Source organism: Typopeltis vanoorti, chromosome 24 (genome assembly GCF_054136105.1).
Source record: "Typopeltis vanoorti isolate ZY-2024b chromosome 24, IOZ_Tvanoo_1.0, whole genome shotgun sequence".
NCBI classification, from domain to species: Eukaryota; Metazoa; Arthropoda; class Arachnida; order Uropygi; family Thelyphonidae; genus Typopeltis; species Typopeltis vanoorti.
In genome coordinates, this window is record NC_143572.1 from 26,171,884 (window position 1) to 26,191,377 (window position 19,494).

Genomic DNA, 19,494 nt, shown 5'->3' on the forward strand with positions numbered 1-19,494 from the left:
CACATCTGAGAGCTGCTCAACTTTTATTCGCTTTAAAACTTTCTTACATGTTATTCTTTTCAATATGAAATTCAATTTTATCCTGCTCAAGACTAAATAGTGATCACTTCCAATTTCAAATCCTCTGTACACTCTGGTGTCCTGCACCAGGGAGAAAACATCACTATCAACAATAACATAGTCAATGAGACTTTTCTTATTCCTAGCCTCTTCTCTCCGTGTGAATTTGTGCACATTTTTATGTTGGAACATGGTGTTAGTAATAATCAGTCCATGTCCTGAGCAGAAATCCAACAGATATTTGCCTTATTATTATCTTTGCTCTTTTCTCCAAATTTTCCCAAAATATTTTTGTATGTCTCACAATCATTTCCTACTCTACTATTTAGAATCCCAACAAGGACCAACTTTTCCTTTTTCATTGTGTCAGTTACTTTTTCTAAAGCCTCAAAAAATTCCTCCACTTCTACCTTAGTAGAACCTTCTGTGGGACCATAGGCACAAATAAGTCTCATTGTCCAGTTCCCCATTCTCATATTTGCCCACATTACTCTACTTGAGACTGACTGCCATTCAAGAAGATTAGCCTCGTATTTTGTGTTGAATACTATGGCTACTCCTTCTTTTCCTTGATTGTCATTGCCTGAATATAACATTTTGTATTTATTGCTCAGAAAGATCTCACCAGTTTTGGTCTTTTTTGTTTCAGTCACCCCTATTATGTCGATCTGGTACTTATCTAATTCCTCAGCTAGCTCCATTTCTTTGCCATTTAGTCTTCTTACGTTGATAGTACCGATCTTTAACTCTGGTGATGTTGAGTTGGGGTTTGTTTTCAGATTTGTTCCAGTAGCTGACTTTTCGCTGTTCGCCCTGGTTACCTGGCGAAAACAACGGGGGCCTTGTTTAACCGGGCGACGCCCCAGCCGGCATGAAATTTTGTCATGTTGTACCATCATTTTTTATTTTGGTTTAACCAATAAGAATACAATTTGGTCGGCTAAATCCCAAATTGCCAGCCCATCCTCGTTCGTTCAGTATCAAAGTAGATACCCAACAGGGTGCACCACGAGAAGGTGAGGATTGGACATTAGGTCAGAAGCCCTGGTCGGTTCTCCGCATTCCTTTAAAGGCTATGTGGAGGTCTCCTCTCAGTTATACAGCTTTGACCCTTAAGCACCCCATTACTATTTTATATTATTTTGAAAATTTATATAACTTGAAAAAATTGTATAAGCAGGACTAATCCGTAGGTAACATTATACTGCAAAGCAGTTTTCATTTGTTTTTAATTTCTTGTTCGTTTTATTCACACTTTATTCAAAAAAAACTTTTTTGGAAAGGTGCTGAACATTAATCGCACACACTAGAAAAATACTATGTGCTGGTCCTGATGCCACACCACATCATAAACAAGAAGTGCAGATACTTCTAGAGACCAAGAATATTAATCAAATCAATTAATCACTTGGTACTAAGCATAGTACGACATTGTGAGAGCTGCATCACAGTTCAAAGTGGGCATATTCCATAATGATGTCTCTCCACCATATTTACTAGAATATAACTTACCCTCATGTATACTTCGCACCCCTGATTTTACTTTATGAAAAAAGTTTAAAACTTTAAGAAATAGTGAATGTTGCTATGGAAGTTCAGATATTTTGGAATTTGGTTGAAGAGAATCAGCCAACAATCGCAACAATCATCGTCTTGCCTTTGTCATTGAGTCATGCAATCTTTTGTTAATACCACAGCAATCATATACATAGAGATGGAAGCAACCAGTAGAGGAAATGTGAGAGTGAGCATTGACTTCTCAATCTTGGATTGTATGGGGTGGATTAAGAGACTATCATTAGATCTGTTGTGCAACTGAATTTTGAGAGCTTGGGGTATAATTTCACCAGAAATAATCAATTTAATTACAGATGCATTGTCGCTAAAAGATTGAACTATATCGCATGATGAAGGTGAGCGGCCAAACGCATAAATTGTGTTGATAATTAAGATTTAAATACATTAATTTTATAAATAACGTGAACAGTTATAAATTATAGTTAATACTGAGGATTAAATTATAAATGTCAATTTAGTTTTTTCCTGAAAAACTTTAGTTTACGGAAATCCCTGCATATATCTCGCACCACAATTTTTTAATTTTGATTTGGGGGGAGGGGGGGGGGAAACGAGTTATATTCGAGTAAATACAGTAATTCCTGAACTACATCCTTAGGAAATTTGCCACTTTTGTCGAACACGTATTGCAAATTAATTAGTATGCTGGCAATAAATTTGTCTACATTTGACTGTAGTCATGAGAATGTTTTTTATATACAGGTAAAAATGTAGCTTTTGAAAACCAATGTAATATTCAGTAATCTTTTTCCCAGTTTACTTAGCATTCAAATAAGCTTATTTAATAAAATTTACATTTTCACTATGTCTATTAAGATATGTGCTATATCCTCATCATCAAATTCCTGATATATATATATAACCTCAAGGGATATGATAGTACTACATGAAAAATTTACATCATTACTAACTCCATATATAGAATTTTCCTCTAAATCAGTCTGTTACCTGTCAAGACTCCAACATTATCAGATCTTATATTTCTATCTTCTAAGGCATTTTTTACTATATCAATCCACCTATATCTTGGTCTTCCTCTGGGTATTTTTTCTGCCAACCTGGCAAAGAACACTTGTTTTACTAATCTTTCCTCTCCCATTCTGTTTAAGTGACCATACAACCTGAGATTAGCTCTGCTAACGCATTCCTGGATGTTGACAATGTCAAGTTCTTTCCTAATATCCTCGTTTTTAATACGATACTGCCATTGATGCCATCTGTTCATGCCTCTAATCTTTCTCAGGACTCTCATATCTGTAGTCTTTGGTCAAGTATTTTGCTTCTGACCTAGCTCTCAGATCTATAAGTTAAAAATTGGTTTGAACACTGTCTTGTATACAGCTAATATAGCATTTTGGCTAATTTCTCTCTTATTCCATGTAAATTTATTCAGTTGAATTCCTACCATACCAGCTTTGTTGATTCTGTTGTCTACTTCCATATTTAATTTACCATCTTCACTAAAAATCGTGCCTAAGTAGTTGAAATGTTTTACTTGTTCTATAGGTTCTCCATTCATAATGTAGTTGATATTTTCAATGCTTCTGCCTATTTTCATTGTCTTTGTCTTGTTATTGCTGATTTTCATACCATATCTATTACAACAGTTATTCAATTTAATCAGGGAATCTTGCAGACTTGTAGCAGATTTATTTAGAAGTATAACATCATCCGCATAACAATGCAATCCGAATAAAGCAAAGAGCTAAAATTAACATCTCCAATTTTGATATCTGGTTTAATGCCAGTTTCCTTCATAATGAATAACAGAAGGGATAATGTACATCCTTGTCTCACACCAGATTTAACATTAAACCATCTCCCTGTACTTCAATTCTAATTGCTGACTTACAACTCAAATAAAGACTAAGTATTGCTTGATATAATCTCCCATTGACACAATATAACTGTAGCGTATATTGAATAGCTTCTCTCTTGACACTTGTCATATGCCTTTTCCAGATCTATAAAACTTAAATACAGATCTTTGTTATATTCCCATGATTTCTCAACTATTTGTGATAAAGTGAAAATCTGATCTGACAGCCTCTAATTGGCTCGAATCCAGCTTGTTCTTCACCAAGCTTCTCTTCCACAATCCTTCTCAACCCTTTCTCAAGTATACTTGTGTAAATCTTACCAGGAAAACCTAGTAGGGAAATACCTCTTTAATTCTCGCATTCAGCTTTATTTGCCTTTTTATATATGGGTAATATGAGAGCTCTACTCCAATCATCTGGAATTCGTCCCTCTGTCCAGGCCTTCTGAACTATGCAGTGCAGCCACTGTAAGACTTTTATACCACCATACTTGAGCATTTCTGGTTGAATATCATCTGCTCCAGCTGCCTTTCCACATTTCGGGCTTTTGATGGCTTTTTTGCTGCAAGTATGGATGTGTATTCTTGACTGCATGCCTGGTCAGTGTTTTTTACCACTGTGCTGGCAGTGCTGCTTGTTTCATTTAGCAATTTTTCGAAGTAATTACTCCATACTTCAAGGATATCTTTTTATGTGCTATATAAAACTTATATTTGTTATAAAATTTTTTAATAAAAAGTCTTCCTCTTAACATGTATTTTAAGCCAAGTGGCCTGTTCCTGTCTCATGCCATCTCTTTCTTGGTCTTCCGATTCTTCTTTTTACACTTATGTTCTATCTGTATAACATTTTTGGTAGTCTCCTGTTGTCCATTCGATTTAAATGTTCTAGCCAATTTGTTTATACTGTCTTATGTAGTAATTAATTGGTTTTATTTTCAGAGATTGTAAGATTTTTTCATTTGTTTTATGTTCCCACTTGGTATATCCAGCTGTTTTTCGAGAAACTTCATTTCTGCTGTTTGAATTCATTTTTCATCTTCCTTTTTATGGTCCAAGTTTCATTTCCACATAGTAGAGTTGGTTTTGACAAGACATATAGTCTGATTCTAGTGTGTTTTTTGTATTAGGGATGACTTAAATATATTATTTATTATGCCATTTACTTTAACAAAGTTTGACATTTTGATGTCTATGCCTTTTTCTTCTTCATATGATAAATCACATCTGAAGTATCTGAAAGTATTTACTTGTTCTAATATTTTATTGTCTATCACTATTTTACTTCTTATTGGGTTTTCTCCTTTGAATGCCATTATTTTTGTTTTTTCTTTAGATATTGTCATATTGTTTTGAGATATCATTTAATGATTTTATTTATCTTTGTACATCATTTTCTGATGTAGCTAATACTATTCGATCATCTGCAAAGAGTAGTGTATCCATCTTCATTTGTGGGGTTATTTCTATACCAAATGGGTTATACTGTTTCCAGATTGTTATAATTTTATTTATATATACACTCGGGTCTCTTTTTATGTGTATCTTTTTTATGCAGTTTTGAAATTATGCGGTGCATAACTTCAAAACTTATGTACCATTGTACATAATGAACAGTGTGTTGCAGCACATTCTGGCGTAACATGTAAACAGTGAGTGTCCGTGAAGTTTAATTTTGCATGTGAGTAAATGCTTGTCTTTTCATTATTGTAAGTCTAAGTTTTGTAATTTTTATTTTAAAGATTTAATTTGGCCCAATGGAGGAAAAAAAGCACCAAAGAAAAGCAATTTCTTTGGAAATGAAAATTGCAAATTTAGATCACTTAGCAAAAGGAGAGGGATCTGCGGCAATTGGTAAACATGTTAATTTAGGCGGATCTACTATAAGAGCAATTAAAAAGAATGAATGCAATAAGAAAATCTCTCATTTCTGGCGCAAAACTAAGTGCCGAATTACTATTGTACTCAAGAGATGCTTTATTAGAAAAAATGGAACGAGCGCTCATAATTTGGATTGAAGAATTAACTCAAAGAAGAATTCCTATAAGTGGCTATTTAATTAAACAAAAAGTTCTTCAGTTTTATGAACAGATGAAGCAATTGGAGCCATCTACTTCTACTTCCCAGACTGATAAAGAATTTTTGGCTAGCAAAGGATGATTAAAATTAAAAAGGAATGCACTTCATAATGTGAAGATTACAGGCAAGATTGCAACAGCAGATGAAGAAAAAGCCAAAAATTTTCAAGGGAAGTTAGCCAAAATTATTGAAGATGGTGGATATTGTCCCAATCAAGTGTTTAACGCTGCCGAAACAGGATTGTTTTGGAAGAAAATGCCTAGTCAAAGTTACATCGCAAAGTCTGAGAAAAAAGCAAGTGGGTTTAAAGCAAGCAAAGATCAAGTAAGTTGTTACTTTGTAGCAATGCATCAGGGGATCAAATGTTGAAACCTCTCCTAGCAAATCAATCTCTAAGTCCATGATGGCTAGTACAAAGCCTGGGTAACAGCTGCTGTAATTAATGGTTCTATAATTGCTTTGTACCAGAAGTGGAAACATATATGAAGCAAAAAGCTCTCAATTTTGAAGTTTTATTAATTTTTAACAAATCCGCATTTAGAACATCCAAATGTGTAGGTAGTGTTTTTTTCCACCCAATACAACAAGCATTATTCAGCCATTAGTCAAGTCATAATTGCTACTTTTAAAAATATTACGTTAAGCACACATTTCAATTTATATTGATTAAACTAGAAAATGAATCATTAACAGTAATTGACGTTTGGAAAAATTTTTCTATTTTGGGCTGCTTAAATCATGTTGCATTCTATCGCTGAAATAAGACCACAAACTTTAAATGCCTGCTGGAAAGCAGCTTGACCTGGATGTGTTGCAAACATCTACATTATCAACAGAAATCATTACATTGGCACATGAAATTAGTGGAGAAGGTTTTGATACATTTAGCCAGAATGACGTAGGCGAATTGCTTGTGGATAATGCCTTAAGTCATGATGATATTATTGGATATCTATAAACTTTTGATATCGTCGAAGATCCAGAAAATGATAGTGAAGCGGAAGAAAGATCCCTGTTCCCCTCACTGCAAATATAATTCGAGAAAGTCTTGAACTGTGCAATAAATTGGAAAATCATTTTCTTGTTGATGACACAAATTCTGAACAAGCCTTTAAATTCCAACGTTAGCTGAAGAACTGTATGTCTGGATATCGTGAGCTCTATAAAAAATTAGTAAAATCATCATCGCAAAGTTTAATCACTGATTACGTTGTCAGAATTAAAAAATCAGCACAGAACAAGGGTGACGCTAATTCCGTTTGTGAAGAACCATTGCCTTTACCATACGTAGTTTGAGAAAGTCTTGAACTGTGCAATAAATTAGAAAATCATTTTCTTATTGATGACACAAATTCTGAACAAGCCTTTAAATTCCAACGTGAGCTGAAGAACTGTATGTCTGGATATCGTGAGCTGTATAAAAAATTAGTAAAATCATCATCGCAAAGTTTAATCACTGATTACATTGTCAGAATTAAAAAATCAGCAAGGAACGAGGGTGAAGCTAATTCCGTTTGTGAAGAACCATTACCTTTACCATACATAGTTTGAGAAAGTCTTGAACTGTGCAATAAATTGGAAAATCATTTTCTTGTTGATGACGCAAATTCTGAACAAGCCTTTAAATTCCAACATGAGCTGAAGAACTGTATGTCTGGATATCGTGAGCTGTATAAAAAATTAGTAAAATCATCATCGCAAAGTTTAATCACTGATTACATTGTCAGAATAAAAAAATCAGTACAGAACAAGGGTGAAGCTAATTCTGTTTGTGAAGAACCATTGCCTTTACCATATAGATCTGATGCACAGGCTATCTCTTCTGGTGATGAAAGTGATTTTGCTCTAGTTTGCAAAAGTTGCTGAATATTGTCTAATAGCAACGATAATTCTGATGAAAAAATGTAAAAAAATTGTTACTTTTCATTAAAATTAAATGAATAAAGCTTTAAAACAAACTTAGGCATTCTTATTTTCCTGAATTTTTATAAACTTTTTTTATGCGATTTTAGGTTTATTTATTTCAATTCATTGCTTCGGTTTTATGCAGTTTTAGAAAATTATGGAACATATCTCTAATTTTTCAACATAAGTTAGGTCTTTTTTGTGCAATTTTCTGTGGAACATATCTATCACATAAAAAGAGACCTGACTATATATTGAAAAGCAGAGGTGAGAGGGTACATCCTTATCATACTCCTCTTGATATATCTTTCCATTCTGAGATGTGTTCTAATTTAACTGCTATTTTATTTCCTGTATATAATTCTTGAATGGATTGTAAAAGTTGGTTTGGTATGTTTAAATCGGTTAATATTTTAAAAAATTTTTCTCTACTAATTTTGTCAAAGGCTTTCTCATAATCAATAAAGGCCACGTGTGTTTCTTTTTTTAAATTATCTTCTCTTTTCTATTAATAATTTTTAAGTAAAATTATTTTGACTGGGATAGCCATTGCTTTTTTCCAAGAGCTAGGAGTTTTTCCAGACATCCAAACCATATTAAAAAATTTCAGAAGTCTTTAATTTTTCACCTTCATTTTTGTATAATTCTATATTTATATTGTCTTCTCCTGGTGCTTTCCTATTTTTCATCTCTTTTATTGTATTTTTCAGTTTTAACATTGTGATATTTTCTATTAGGTCATTCTTTGTTTTATAAAATTTTATTTCTTTGTTCTCATCTGTCCAGAGATTTTGGAAATAGGTCACCCATTTTTCTAAATCTATTGTTTGTATTTTTATCTTTTCTTTTATTTCTTTATTCATGTATTTTATTACTTTAGGTTTTTTTGGGTTATGGCTTAAATAAATCCTTTTCTAGTTCTGTTACGAAATTATTCCATTGCTATATTTTTTCCTTACTTCTCGTTTTGCAATTGCAGCGTTTCTTTTATACTCTATTTTTGCTTTTATTGTTTTGGAAGTTAGCCATTTCTGCATTTTTGCATAAATGGCTAAATATAGAACTCTGGGGGGGACACCTTTAGGACTCTAGGAACAACAGTAGTTTTCTCTCTTCTGCTTCATTTGCTTTTTGTAGTGCCTGTGTGCACATGTAATAGTTGATCCCATGAAGATGGCAATGTGACGTTGCTGAAATATAGGTATTTATTAAAGTTTCTTTTAATTATTATTCTAATATACATTGTAAATTCCTTAAATAATTTAATAGTCATGTGTTACCAATGTATAAGCCTATCTACAAGAATTATGATCATCCATGGAGATTCCATCGCATGCAAGTCCTGCCAATACGGCAAACTAAAGCTGAAGATATCGAGACAGCTAAATCGTTTGACCTTCTTAAAACGCTGCCGGGATAATGAGGTAATCCCAAATTGCGTAAAATTTAAGCACCGTTTCTCTTCACAGAAGGCTCTCTGCATTTATAACCGTGCTAGCTTTGCCCTACTATGAGAACAAATTACCGTTACGCACGTTTTCCTAGCTGACATAAACAAAGCTATTCGGGCACTAGAGTTTTCCGACATGCTGAACCACGACCTTTGCAATTCTTCACGACGTCTCATGCACTTTGGCAGCAAAAGAATTTGAAAAGATGTGAAGTCGGCACATCAAAAAATTTTACAACTTAAAAAAGGACTCTACCTCTGAACCTCAGCAACCACTCAACACTGTAATCAACCTTTCTTCCATTACTTTGAAGCCTGAGGCACTCAACGCATGGGCACGTGGCCACAATTTCGCTATATCTCCTAAAAAAAAAAACCTGCCAAAGAAATAATGATTCAGATAGAACATGGTATCCACGACCTTCCAAACCATATCGCCAACAATATCAGACTGGATATAGCCAGTGTTCTCACCAAAGCAAGACCACCAAAAACCAACCTATCCAAAGGTGAATATAAAGCTTTACAAGAAATGATGAAAAACAAAGAAATAGTAAACACCAAAGCAGATAAGAGAAATGCCACTGTGGTTCTCGAACAAAACCGACTATACAGGTAAGCTTAATGCTTTATTGTTAGATCGTGCTACTTACCTCCCTATAGAGTATAATCCCACCAGCTCCCAAATTAGAACACTCCAAAGGCTCCTTAAGAAGGTCACTTGCCTGTGGAAGTTACCAACAAACTAAAACCTTTTAACTCTAGATCCCCCCCCCCCCCCCCCCCCCGAATACATGGACTTCCAAAAATACATAAACAAAATTTGCCATTATGTACTGTAGTGGATGGCATAGATTTCCCCCACATACAAATTAGCCAAAGCACTCACACACTATACTGGCAATACACCATCACACATAAAAAACTCAGCCCACTTCAAAGCCAGTATAGAAAACCTTTCACTCCAACATACTAACATAATGGTCAGTTTTGACATCTCCTCCCTATTCACAATTGTCCTACTCAAGGAAACTTAGAGCTCATCCAAACCAAATTTCCTCCCGATACCTCAGCCCTATTTCAGTTCACAATGAACTCAGGCTATTTCGTTTGCCAGGAAAATTCTATAAACAGATAGAGGGGACAGCCATGGGTTCACCACTCCCCACCCCTTGCCAACTTCTTTATGGAGACTTTTGAAGTTGAAGAGAAAGCCTTAAACTCAGCCCCACAAAACCCACTGTTTGGCTTCGTTACATTGATGATGTGTTTGCTATTTGGCCACATGGCTCAGATACACTCCACTCTTCTTAACACACTTAAACAACCAACATCCCAGAATCCAATTCGCTTTGGAAAAAAGAGTAAACAACGGTCTTTCTCCCTTTCCTCGGCACTCTAATCACTCGCCAGCCTGATGGATCCTTGGTTTTCTCTGTTTACAGAAAACCCACCCAAACAGGCAGACACATTCACCAGCAATTCCCCCCCCCCCCCAACAATATGGAGTTATAAAAAAACATTATATAACAGGGCAAAATTAATCTGTTCAGATGACAATACCCTAACCACTGAACTAAACCACATCCTTAACACTTTCTTAGCCAATGGCTACAACCCCCAAAAAATATTAAAACCAGTCAACCACAATCCCCACCCCCCTTCATAACAAAGATTACACTAAATCCATCACCATTCCCTATATGGGACATCTCTGAAAAGTTAACCAAAATCTTAAAAAAATACGACCTGACTCTCCACCAAAGACCAACCATTTCCCCTACACCTACCTGGGGTATACCAGGTCCCTTGCAGCTGTGAACTGTCCTACTTTGGCTAAACAGTCAGGACAGCAAATGTCAGGATTTCAGAACACAAAGACTACATACCGTTTCACCAGTACGGCCACTCTGGGCTTGCAGACCATGCTCTGAATACCTGCCACAGAATATATTGGAAGAAAGCCATGTTAATACACTGCAGCAAATTTAAATATGAAAGATTAGTCATTGAATCAGCCTCAGCTCTAAAAAAAACTTTCCATACCTCAACAAATTTGGGTGCATGAGACTTCCCAAATTTGGGAAGCTTGCATCTTGAGAACTTCAGCCCAACAGCCAAGACAACCCAATATAGCCTGCTTGGGGGCACCTTTAGGACTCTAGGAACAACAATAATAGTTTTCTCTCTTCTGCTTTATTTGCTTTTTGTACTGCTGCGTGCACATGTCATAGTTGTATGTTCCCATGAAGATGGCAATGTCACATTGCCGAAATATAGGAGGTATTTATTAAAGTTTCTTTTAATTAATATTCCAGTATACGTTGTAAATTCCTTAAATAATTTAATAGTCGTGTGTTACCAACGTATAAGCCTCTCTTCAAGAATTAGCCATTTCTGGTAACTGTCCTTTTTTGTTTTTATTATATTTTCTTTTCTTTGTTCCAGTCTCATAGTCCTCTTTTTCTAAATTCCATTTGTGCTTTATTGTGAGAATTTGTTTCAAATTTTCCCATCTTCTATGCCATTTGATTCATATGTGATTTCTGTTTGTAAGTTTGTGCATTTTTGATATTGTTGTCTAACTTGGGATCCTGTAATAAATTTTGTAGCTTGGCTGGTTAGAATTTTCAATTTTGTGTTTTTAGCCACTGTGGTTTAAATCGAATTTTTGCTGATTCCATATAATGATCAGAGTTTAATTCAAAGCCTCGATATGCTCTTACGTCTAAAATTAACTCCGCTGATTTAAAATTTGTGATAACATAGTCAATTACTGATTTTTATCCTCTGGCTGACCAAGTATATTTATGTATTTCCTTGTATTTAAACACTGAATTCATTATTCTCATATTATTATAAATGACAAAATCGCACAGTCTGGAACCATTTTGATTACATGTATCTTTGCCAAATTTGCCTATATTTGTTTTGTATTTTTTGTTTCTAATTCTCGCATTTAAATCTCCTGCTAGTAATAAATAGTCAGTTTTGTTTGTTTTATCTATGGCATTCTGTAATTCTTCATAAAATATATTACCTTCTTCTTTTCCCTCTTGTGGATATGCACCAATTATTGTTATGTGACCTCTTAATGTCTTGAGTCTAATTTCTATTAGTCTTTCATTCAATAGTTGTAGTATACAATATTGTTCTTTAGGGATTTATGTACCATAATCATTATACTTGCTTTTGATCTTTCTTCTTTTTTTATCCCACTGTAGATATGTATATAGTTGTTTGTTTCTTTTGTACCTTTTTGTTTTTTCTTTGTTTCTGTTACAATACATATCTTTATGTTAGCTTGGTTTAGTTATTTATCAAGTTCTTTAGTGTGCAGTGCTTATCACATTCCATGTTGCAATCTTCATTATGTGTTCCTTTTTCCAATTTTGTTTACCGTTTCCTGAATTGTGGTCTTTTCCTTGATAGTCCATCTGGCTTTCCTTTGGATGAGACTTGAAAGTATTTTGAATTTCACCAGGGCAGGTTACTATTCTGTAGCTGGGTCAGTGGTAGGGCTGCTGCCTAATGTCTCTGGACAGGCAGAGCTAACAGCATTTACTCTGTTAGGATTATACCGCCCATACTCAGTCGCCAGTGCCTCGTTTGTACTTTTAGAACAGGATGGGCCATGAGAAGGTGAGGTTGACATTTGAGTGGGAGAGGCTATGTATTCGGCTTCACCATCTTCTTCCATCCTTTTAATAAAAAGTACAAACATAGCATGATCATAGAGCCACCTTTGCAGCAACTCGCTTCAGGAAATTTCTGCCTTGCTGTAGTTACCCCAATCAACTATAAGTAATGTATCATGAAATTGAAAAAAGTGGTTTTTTTGTGGTAAATAGTACATTAAAATATAAAAAAATAAGTAAAATGTATGCCATACTTTTCAATAAAAAGTATGGCATACATTTTACTTATTTTTTATATATTTTTATGTTCTTATTCCAAAAGCATTATCACACTATGAAGTAAAAATATCAGTATATAATTTTTTTTATTTTCTTTCATAGCTTTTTGATTTTCAATTTTTCCTGCTGGCAAAGAATGAATACTGGCACCTTTTCTTTTATTTTACAAAAGCACAGGTCAGACCTCTTTCCCTATTTCTCACATCTATTTTCATTCCAGTTTCTTTCACCAGGGCTCACAAGATTTCTAAAATAACATTGCCACATCATTGTAATCTCTCTTGTGGTAGTCACAAGATCTATATCTCTGTTTATCATTAAGATTCCCCATCACTGGAAGTAGGGGACCCAAACCTTTGTGTTGTTGCTCCTAGGCATTTCCATTTCACGATAACATTACTTATAGTTGATTGGGGTAACTGCAGCAGGGCAGAAATTTTCTGAACTGAGTTGTTGCAAAGGTGGCTCTATGATCATGCTATGTTTGAAATGATTGAGCTCTTCAATATAGCCCATTTTACTGTTTGTCTGTGAAGATTGTGAGATCTTGTGCTTCCTGTATGCCATGTGATGTATAAAGCGATATCTACTATTACTATGAAAGGTGGTGGGAGGTGTCCAGATATATTTGGACACCTCCCTCCACCTTTCATAGTAATATGGAAATGCACAAGTTAGAAAATAGTGATTTAAAAAACATGCAAACATTAATTAGTAAATAAAGCAAAAATTAATTAGTAAATAAAATTATTGCATTACGTTACATTAGAATGAAAGCAGTTGGAAAGGTGTTGCATTTTTGAGAAGTATGTGTGCATGCATTTAAAAAAAATGCATGCACACACTCGCGTGCTCACACACACACAATTTTAAATACATACAGCTATTGTTGTAATGAGATGATAATGTTTAATATGACGTCTTCAAATTTCTAACTTTATTTCTAATAAGGTTAATCAACATTCATGTGTTGTATATATTTTTGTATGACATATTTAATATTGTATATTTTTGTGAAATTATCAGGTTTGAGTATCTGTGGGCAGATGGTATAAAATATAAGCGTCCAACAGCACTCTCTGCACCAAAATATGTATCCTTGTTAATGGATTGGGTAGAAAGTCAAATTAACAATGAAGAAATATTTCCAGTTCGAGTAGGTAAGTTCATAAAATCTTTTGTATTGATATTTTATGAATCTGTAGGTTCTATTTTCTTGCATATTATTCTTCCTTTACAGATATCCCTTTTCCAAAGAATTTCATTCCTACCTGTAAGAAGATACTGACCAGACTTTTCAGGGTATTTGTCCATGTGTATATTCACCACTTTGATAGGCTGGTGGTCATTGGTGCAGTAAGTTCCCCTTTTTGTGCATTTTATTCTTGGTTATTTAATATATTAAATGTTTCTTAGGTTTTAATGTTGTTATACATGAAATTTTAATTACTTTTAATAAAGTTTAATTGTCATGAAACCTCATTAATCTGTATGTTATAGAGCCTCTGTAGCTCAGTTCTGTATAGATGAAGCCCTTTGGTCGGGGTTCAATTCCCATCTATGACATGGGGCACCTTTATCTGGTCTCTTTTGACTAAAAGTGAGTTAGCCAGTCTCTCATACAGAGGTAGAGGGTTTTTTCACTCTGAAACTCAGGTTTTTCGTCTCTCAGAACAGGCAAACTGGCCCCCATGAAAACACATGGATTTACAGTCAAAAAATATTTACCTAATTCCTCATTAGGAGGTCTCAACCTCCCTTCCCCTATCCCTGGGGGGGGGGGGAACCCTTACAAATAAATATATAAATCTGTAGGTTAACTCACTCTCCCTCTCTCTCTGAATGAGAAAAATAATGAAATGTCACTCATTCTTTTCCATGTGATTGAAATGAGTACTGCATGGATCCTGTTGTTCCACTTCTTCTTTTTCTCATGTGCCAGTGGATGTATTTTATTCACATGTTCAAACTCTGTTAACTATCTTTTCCTTAATTTATCTGTGAGTTCCATCTAATTAGCTCTCTCACAGTCCTGTCAGTCTTCTTCTTTTCAGTCTATCTGAGATCAGTGTATCTTGCACTGTAGTACATTGTTTTTAGAATAGCTTTGCCATTTTGATAGTTTGTTGAATAACTTCATTATAATGATGTTTGCTTTATCAGGAATTGACTAATTTAGCAGATATATTCTTCTGAAGATCCTAGCGAGGGTTCTTGATGGAAGACTGAGGAAGGAGGTGGAGACTGCAAAGGAGCAATTTGGCTTCATGCCTGGTCGATCAACAACAGATGCTATCTTTGGGTTACGACAGATGATGGAAAAGTTTCGAGAGAAACAACGGGAGCTACATCTGGTTTTTATTGATCTGGAGAAAGCTTATGATAGAGTGCCAAGGCAAGAAGTCTGGAGGTGTCTGAGGGAGAAGGTGGTACCAGAGAAATATGTCAGGTTGGTGCAGGAGATGTACAGAAATGTGAAGACAAGAATTCGAACCTGCCTGGGAAAGACAGAAAGTTTTCCAGTGACAGTTGGCTTGCATCAAGGGTCAGCATTAAGTCCGTTCCTGTTTAATATTGTGATGGAGGTGGTGACGGAGGAGATGAGAGAAGACGCGCCTTGGACTATGTTGTATGCAGATGACATCGTGATGTGTGCAGAATCAAGAGAAAAAGTGGCAGCTAAACTGTAAAGTACTGGAAGAGAGAGAGAGAGAGAGGCATGAGACTGAGCAGAGGTAAGACAGAGTATATGTGTTGTAAAGCAGATGGCAGCCAGGAGACAATCTAGAGCTGGAAGAAAATGTCATCAGGAAGGTCAGTGACTTTATATACTTAGATTCAACAATGAAAGAGGATGGTGAGACTGAGAAGGAAGTAGAATGCAGGATGGAGAAATTGGAGAGAGATGTCTGGAGTGCAATGCGATAAGAGGGTACCGATCAATCCTAAAGGCAAAATCTACAGGACGCTAGTGAGACCATGACGTATGCTATGGAAAGTGTGGCCCTGAGGAAAAATAACATCAGCAGGATGGAGGTAGCGGAGATGAGAATGCTTAGATGGATGTGCAGTGTGACCAGAAAGGATCGTCTGAAAAATGATTATGTAAGGGGAACAGTGAAAGTTATGAACTTAGGAGCAAAGATACAGGAGGCAAGGTTGAGATGGTTTGGTCATGTGATGAGGAGGGAGGAAGAGTATGTGGGAAGAAAGGTCATGCAGGTGGATGTGCAGGGGAAGAGGAAGCGCAGACGGCCAAAGAAGAGATGGAGGAGGAGGACTTGAGGATGAAGAACTTGGATGTGGCTACAGCCCAAGACAGGAGGTTGTGGAGGAGACTCACCACAAACAGCAACCCTACTTAAGTGGGAAATGCTGCAGAAGAAGAAGATTCTTCTCTTAATTTTTTTTTTTTTTTTTTTGAGACATCTGTGGCTACATTACGTATGGAGATTGTTTTCACAACATTCACAGTAAAATGCACAATCAATACACACATGTTGTTTTATGTGTTTATTAGCTTCATCAGGATCATATTAACTGACACCAGCTTACACAAATCTAAACTGATAATTCAGTTTCATTATCGAGATTGAAAAGGAAAGTTGATATATAGATAGCACTGAGAGTCACATGGACATAACAATGTCCACTAGATATTTTTATAGTCTTCTGAATCTGTTAAAATCAGTGCTGACATATGTATGCAATGAAGATGTTTTCTAGATTTGCTTCAATATGTAATTGATCTTTGGCTCAAATCCTTCCTCCTCCATTGTGTAGGGAAATTCCCAGTAATGGTATTGGCCTTTTTCTTCCCATAGTCTTTGCTGTACTTCTCCTGAGTCTTTTTTTTTACTGTCTTGTCTTTCAGTCCACTATCACTGAGATTGAATGTCCTGCAATCATGTTTGCTGTGTGGTACAATCTGTGGATCCCAGTAGAGGAGTATAAAAACATTTATACCTCCATACTTAAGCATTTCAGGTCAAATATCATCTGCTCGCTGGCTTTTTACATTTCTAATTTTTGATGGCTTTTTTTTCTACCTCAAGTATTGATATGTACTAATGTTCATATTCCTCTTGAAGATGTTCAAGCTCTCACTGCTTGTTTCGTTTAACATTCTTTCCAAGTAATTACTTAGACATCTAGGATTTCCTATCTTCAATTTTGATGTCACATTTATCATCTTTGATTCCTTTCATAGTACTCTTTCCTCCATTTCTAAGCTTTTTCAATAGCCTGCAGAAGATTTTGCCACCTCCCTGATATTTATTTTCCATATTCTTCCCATGACTTTTGTTTAGCTACTTTTACACATAGCTTGGTTCTCTTACATTTTTCTCTGTATTCTTTTAGGATGTCTGCTGACTTATTTGATAGAAACTTTTGGTATGCTTTCTTCTTTTCCAGGACTGCTTTTTTAACTTCTTGTGTCCACCATAGTGTTCTTATTTTTCTATCTTTGCATATAACTTCACCACATATCTCCCTAGCTGAATCAATCAATGTCTTCTTCAGCGTTTGCAACTGAAACTCCAAGGTTTGGTTCTTGTTTTAAATTTTTTTTTTCATTTTTTTATTCAATAATATATGAATTTTCTTCAATAAATTTCACTTTTTCTTCAATGATATGGTAAATGAGATCGAGTGTAATTGAGTGCATACTATTTTTAGGAATGACAGAAGAGATAGAGGAGGAGTACTACTAATGATATCAGATGACTAAGTCCAGTTAGGGTAGAAACTCTAGAAAACAATGATGGTAATAATGTCCCATGTAGGTGGTGAGTTTAATCTGGTGGCTCAGTTGCAGGGAATGAAGAGATGCATCGCCAATTTAGCTTTATAGGTACCAAATGAGTGATCATTATGGGTGACTTTAATTTTTCAAACATTGATTGTGTAGAAGACAAATCTCATAAGAAAGAAGAGGAATTTATTGAATTGTTGTGAGACAACTTTCTCAAGCATCATGGGAAAGAACGAACTCGAGGTCAAAGAGTGTTGAATTTGCTCATTGCATCAGAAGTGGTCTCTGTTAAGAATATGGCTATTTTTCCAAACAGTTGGTTATAGTGATCATGCTGTGATTTCTTGGGAAGTATCTAATTATATTATGTACTGATTAAAACAGGTTACATGCTGAACTACAAATCAGGAAATAATGATCAACTTAGGAGAATATTATCTTTGGTCTCATTTATCAGTTACTAAATGGGAAAAAAAATGTCAACAATACATGAGAATCTTTGAAAAAGGCTTAAATGAGGTGGTATCTGAATGTATCCCTAGTGTTTGAAGAATAAATAGGTTGGGAGTGAAATGGATGTGCAATCCATTTCACTCGCGAGAATAAGAATGAGAGGAGTTATGCAATATATGAAACTCTGCCAGAAAAGTAACGAGTATTGCAGAAAACTAAATCAGAGTACAAAAAGTCGGCCATACAAGCTAAAGGTAATCTAAAAGAATAACTATTGAATACAGATGGTACTCGAGTGTTGGAAGTTAATGAGATGGTTCAATTAATGAGTGCTCGCTTTGCTAAGAAATATCAACCAGGTGTATGTAACATGGTGCATAGTGCTAATGTTACATTGGATGAAGAGTTAGATATGCATGAAAATGAGGTTAAAGAGCTGTTGCATAACGTGGATAAGAATTTCTGTATAGTGACAGATGGAATATCAGCCCGTTTGCTAACGCAATGTTCAACTGAAATGGCTAGACTTTTCACATGTATGTAGGACTTGGGTCTCAGCTCAGGAATTATACCACATAAATGGAAGGAATGTATGATAGTTCCATTGTACAATGGCAGTGCAAAAACTGATGTGTCTAACTACTGACCTATCAGTATCTCTGTTGTGGTAATGAAGATTTTAAGTTGATAAGAGCTTGCATGCAGAAATGGGTAGACAAACAAGTTATACTCTGCTAGGAGCAGCATGGGTTTACTAAAGGAAGGTCATGTTTTAGCAATTTGATCATATTTTATAACAGTGTTACAGCCAAGTTGGATAAAAGGAATGGATATACTATGATAATGTTGGATTTTTTTAAGGCATTTGATTGGATGTCCGAGTGGTTACGCACTCCGCAACCATACTCCTGGAAAAGGAGTGTCCTGCATTAGATTCTCGTTGCTGACGTGAGGAGCTAAGGATCTTTCTCAGACATAGCCAAGTTAGCCAGTCTTGGGCGTGGACTGCAGGGTTTTTCTCCCCAGTTTATCTTGGGTTTTTCCTCCCGCAAAGCAGGCAAACCAGTCTTAAGAACAACGTGTCACAGACAATTACACATGGGGTGAATGTGGGGGTAACGACCCCACTTCGTAGTTAGTTATGAAACCCAAAAATTGGAGGCCAAGGCCATACATGGGGCTGTAGTGTCGAAGAAGAATTTGATAGGATACCACACAAAAGGCTGTTGCATAAACTGGAGAATATGGAATTGTAATAAAAGTCTTGACTTGATCAGGGAATGGTTGACAGAGATATCAAAATGTAGAATACAGTAGGTGTGAATCTGCCAGATTTAAGGTGACAAGTGGTGTATTTCTGGGCTCAGTCCTTGGACCATTATTGTTCAATCTATACATTAATGACATTCAGGCAGAGTCTAAATCAGGTGTGCAATTGTTTGCCAATGATACGAAGATAGGTAGGGCAATCAGGGAT

The 19,494-nt window shown here is 35.5% G+C and overlaps 1 protein-coding gene across 1 annotated transcript in view; it reads left to right on the forward strand.

Annotated features, from left to right (window-relative positions):
- The window catches only part of Mob3 (MOB kinase activator 3), a 150,422-nt gene that overhangs the window by 75,234 nt on the left and 55,694 nt on the right, over window positions 1–19,494 (forward strand). The window contains exons 4-5 of the mRNA XM_090413795.1: window positions 13,835–13,968; window positions 14,049–14,164. Coding sequence (XP_090269921.1) covers window positions 13,835–13,968; window positions 14,049–14,164 — 250 coding nt within the window. The remainder of the gene's footprint in view (window positions 1–13,834; window positions 13,969–14,048; window positions 14,165–19,494) is intronic.